The sequence below is a fragment of the Helianthus annuus genome, chromosome 17, assembly GCF_002127325.2.
Source record: "Helianthus annuus cultivar XRQ/B chromosome 17, HanXRQr2.0-SUNRISE, whole genome shotgun sequence".
Taxonomy (NCBI): Eukaryota; Viridiplantae; Streptophyta; class Magnoliopsida; order Asterales; family Asteraceae; genus Helianthus; species Helianthus annuus.
In genome coordinates, this window is record NC_035449.2 from 62,990,331 (window position 1) to 62,994,687 (window position 4,357).

The following is a 4,357-nucleotide window of genomic DNA, read 5'->3' on the forward strand; positions in this document are numbered from 1 at the left end:
AGCTTCTAGGGTTTTTCGAGGCGATCAGTAAGGATTTCTAGGGTTTTTGCGCATTTGTTAGGATTGATTTGGGTGCAAGACGTCATATAGTAATATCTTTTTCTGTGATTTTGGTTGATCAACATTTTTAGTACCACCAACCTTAAAAGAAGGATAGACATATAATGATGGATGTTCGGATGTATCATGTATGGTTGTTTTATAATGTTCTGATTTTTCTATTTTATTGAGTAAAATGCCATTTTAGTCCTTTTAGTTTGGGCTATTTTGCGAGTTTAGTCCAAGTTTTTATTTTTCACTTGTGGGTCAAAAAGATTTCACCGTTGCCATTTTAATCCACTGGCTTAACTTCATTCATTTTTTCTGTTAACGAGGAGGGCAATTCGGCCATTTAAAATGACCGAAGTGCCCTTCTCGTTAACGGAAATAATGGATGAAGTTAACCCAGTGGATTAAAATGGCAACGGTAAAACCTTTTTGAACACACAGCCAAAAAATAAAGCCTTTGAACTAAACAAGCAAAATTACCCAAGCCACAAATGACATTTAACTCTATTTTATTTTATGGAGAAAGCGGAATGAAAAAATAGGCTATCATAATCTGAGTTGATTTGCAATTGTTTAGAAAATGTGAAAGAAATTAGTGAGCTGTAGTACTAATGATAATACACAATTTAGGTTCATGAGTTGCCTGTCTTATTAACTGTTTTATGTTCTTGAGTTGCTTTTTCTCAGCTGTGTTTAAAGTACGAGAATATTTGCAATCATATGTTTGTCAAATATGAACAAAATGTATATATTTTTGGACAGGAAGAAATGCATCAGGAGATTACAGACTCATTAGTAGATGCTCAATCATCAGCAGAAGAAAGGCCCAGAACCGAAGCAGAAGGCAGGCTTAGCGAGTTGCAAAAGAAAAGGCTTCTTGTATTACACTTGCTTGGACAGGAAGAAATGTTTCAGGAGATTACAGACTCATTAGTAGATGCTCAATCATCAGCAGAAAAATGGCCCGGAACCGAAGCAGAAGGCAGGCTTAGCGATTTGCAAAAGAAAAGGCTTCTTGCATTACACTTGCATGGACAGGAAGAAATGCTCAATCAGGAGATTACAGACTTATTACCTGGAGACGAAGAAGGCGTCGCTCTTCAAGCAATTGAATTCTGGAGTTCTATTTGTCGTAAAGAGATTAGATATAAAGGTTCTATGCCTGGTGATTCAGATACTCATTCTCGTCGTTTGATTCAAAAGGCTTTACCTTCGTTGGTTCCTATGTTGCTTAAAACTTTATTCAAGCAAGACGAAGATCAAGATAAAAAAGACGATATCTTGAATCTTGCAGCGGCTGGAGGAACATGTTTAGGTCTTGTTGCTAAAACTGTAGGTGATGCTGTTATTCCTTTGGTTAAGCCTTTTGTGCTGGAAAACATATCAAAGCCTGATTGGCGATATCTTGAGGCTGCCAAACATGCATATGGGTCATATCTTGAAGGTGTAACTGTCGAAAAGCTATCCGAAATTGATGATTTGGATCTAGAGTACCTGCTTACTGCCATGAGGGATCAAAACAGACATGTGAAAATTACTGCTGCACGGACACTGAGTCGTATTTTTCAATTAGATCCTCCTCCAGCCACTGTAATTTCACCCAAGCATCACAATATCATCATGGCGGTTCTTCCAGAAATTGTCAAAGATTCTCCCGGTGTTCTTACACCAATGATAGGAGTTCTCAGAATTAGCATGAAAAAACTTTGGGTAACAGATGATGATGAAACTGAGCGCTTTGATAGAGCAAAAGAAGCTTTGATATGTTTGCAAGTAATATTTCAGAAACTTGGCAGTACTGATGAAACTGCCGACTCTACTATTAAGGCTGCAGCAGCTGAAATTATGCAAGTGTTACTTAACATATTTGATATCAAAAGCCCAACAGTTCATGAAAAAGCAAAGCTCTCGACAGTTCGTGAAAAAGCATTTCTTGCTGTTGGTGCTATAGCTTATGCTATTGGACCAGCATTCGAAGAATATACGAAAAGGTTTTTAAGATATTTGGTAGCGGGTTTTAAGGATCAAAGGGTATGTTCCGTTTGTCTTGGGGTGTTTGGTGATATATGTCGTGCTTTGGATTACAAGGTGCTACCTTTTTCTCATGGCATCATGCCACGGCTAGTCAAACTTCTTTCGAGTGTGGATGTGTCTGTTAAGCCTCCAGTTTTTTCATGTTTTGGTGACCTGGCACTTGCAATTGGCTCAGAGTCTGAAAGACTTGTGCCTTATGTGGTGCCACTGATGGAAGAAGCTGCTAAGATTGTTGATGAGGAAATGGTGGAGTATGGAAATCAGTTGAAGCAAAGTATCTTCGAGGCATATTCGGGTCTTTTACAAGGATGTAGAAGTTCAAAGGCTGAGATCATGGAGCCTCATGTTCCTCATCTTTTGAAGTTCATTGAAGCTGTTGTTAAGGATGCTAAGAGGTATGTATTACCCTTTTCTTTTAATAGATGAATTGTGTTACAATAGTGTTTTTAATTTAATAAATGAATAACTATTCTTTTTGAAGGGATGAGAGTGTGCTAAAAGCAGCGGTAGTAGTGCTGGGAGATCTTGCAGATGCACTTGGTCCAAACGTGAAGAAGTTTGAAAAACAGGTGGCATTCGGTAGGGAATTTCTGGGAGAATGCCTTAAATCTGAAGACAAACAACTCAAAGAGACTGCCACATGGACCCTAAGAATGATGGATCCTGTTCGTGTATTCTCCAAATGCGGGTAGTTATTCATTTTTGCTATCTTTCTCACTGAAAATGCCGTTTGGTACAAGTTTTTAAAATCTGGTGGGCAGGGTCGAGTCCCGTCTGGTAAAATGTTGGGTAGCCTTTGTGTTTATATACTATAATTTTTCATAAATAAACTTTGGTTTGGGGGTGCGTTAAGGCCACTATAAGGGGGCTCTTGAACTTTCTCTGTGTTTTATCGCATTATTGCCTTCCAAGTACATTCGAACCTGGCTCGATCGATATTGAGATAAAGAAGATAGCTTAACACATTTTTTTTTTGTCTATTGTTACATACTGAGATATAGCTTAACACAAATTTTTTTGTCTATTGTTACGTTATGCACAATGCCAGTCATACTATATGAATACATTACTCAACCAAACCAAATTTATTATGTATATCACACACCAAATATGGAGATACTTTTATCTAGTTTTCAAAGTCTTTACCATCAATCTCTTCGTGACAAACAGAACTCAAGATCAAAAAGACGATATCGGGAATCTTCCAGTGGCTGGAGTCAAGCCTTTTGTGCTGAAAAATATATCAAAGCATTGGCGATCTTGTGAGGCTGTCAAATATGCGTATGGGTCATATCCTGAAGGCTTGAGTGACGAACAGCGATCCCAAAGGGTTGGTTCTGATCTAGTTTACCTGCTTCAAGAGGCCAGAGGTGAAAATAGTGGTGAGAAAGACCGTGCTGTTTGGACACTGAGTCGTCTTTTTGAGTTGTTACACAATCCAGCCACTTATACTTCTGAAATATCACTCAATCTTACAATGCTCATGGAGGTTCTTGAATGTTACATGTACAAAGATGTTTGTCGGTTTCCCCATTTTAGAAAGAAGGTCTGTGTGGCCGTTTATCATCTTGCGAAAGGGTATGGGAAGAAGAAGTCACCTGTTCTTGAACCTGATCATTATCCACATATCTTAAGGTGTCTTGCTGCAGCTGGTCGAAGTGCCGATCCAGAGTTAGCGTCTGCTGCTTATAAAGCAGTGAATGAGCTTGTTAAGTATTCTAATCCTGACGGATCATCTCAAATGTGAAGATCAATAATCAAGTCCATCCGAAAACGGTGTTCGGGCCGGTATCGTTTATTATTTGTTTTAGTTAAGTAATGGGTCAAAACTGTTTTATGTTTATATTATGTATTTGGGCCGGAGGCCAAGTCTAGTGGGTCGAACGATATGTCAAGTCCAGTTAGGTTATGTAGATGATTAGAGAACAAGCGGGTTGGGCCGAAAGCTTGATGAACCGGTACGTTTCAAAGTAAATAACCGCATGAGCGGTTATCATGGAACCAACACATCCATCTGTGAAACGTTGTGACGTTTGGAGACGTACCCGTTCACGACGTATAAAGCCGGCTGCAAATCCCTTGTTCTTCGTTCAGTCAGTTCGTTAAGTTTCTGTATTTACAAGTTATTGTTATTCAAAAGTTCAAGTTCGATCAAGTTCTATTCGGTTAGTTATTATCATTCAGAAGTTTGTTTTGTTCGATTCATAATGATACACTGTGATTATTGCGGGTTGTATGAAAACGATTGTGTGTGCGGTCACAACACCATCCGTTC

General features: G+C 38.8%; 1 protein-coding gene across 1 annotated transcript; it reads left to right on the forward strand.

The window, feature by feature from the left end:
* The first annotated feature begins 816 nt into the window (after positions 1-816).
* Positions 817-3,829, forward strand: LOC110924395 (importin subunit beta-1). The gene is made up of 3 exons (XM_035986234.1): positions 817-2,477; positions 2,564-2,770; positions 3,253-3,829. The coding sequence occupies exons 1-3, from the start codon at positions 817-819 to the stop codon at positions 3,827-3,829; spliced, it is 2,445 nt and encodes an 814-aa protein (XP_035842127.1).
* Positions 3,830-4,357: the final 528 nt, after the last annotated feature.

Coding starts and splice junctions, on each gene's coding strand:
- LOC110924395 (XM_035986234.1), top strand. CDS start 817: ATGCATCAGGAGATTACAGACTCATTAGTAGATGCTCAATCATCAGCA. Junction 2,478..2,563: donor GTTGTTAAGGATGCTAAGAG/GTATGTATTACC, acceptor TTCTTTTTGAAG/GGATGAGAGTGTGCTAAAAG. Junction 2,771..3,252: donor CGTGTATTCTCCAAATGCGG/GTAGTTATTCAT, acceptor CGTGACAAACAG/AACTCAAGATCAAAAAGACG.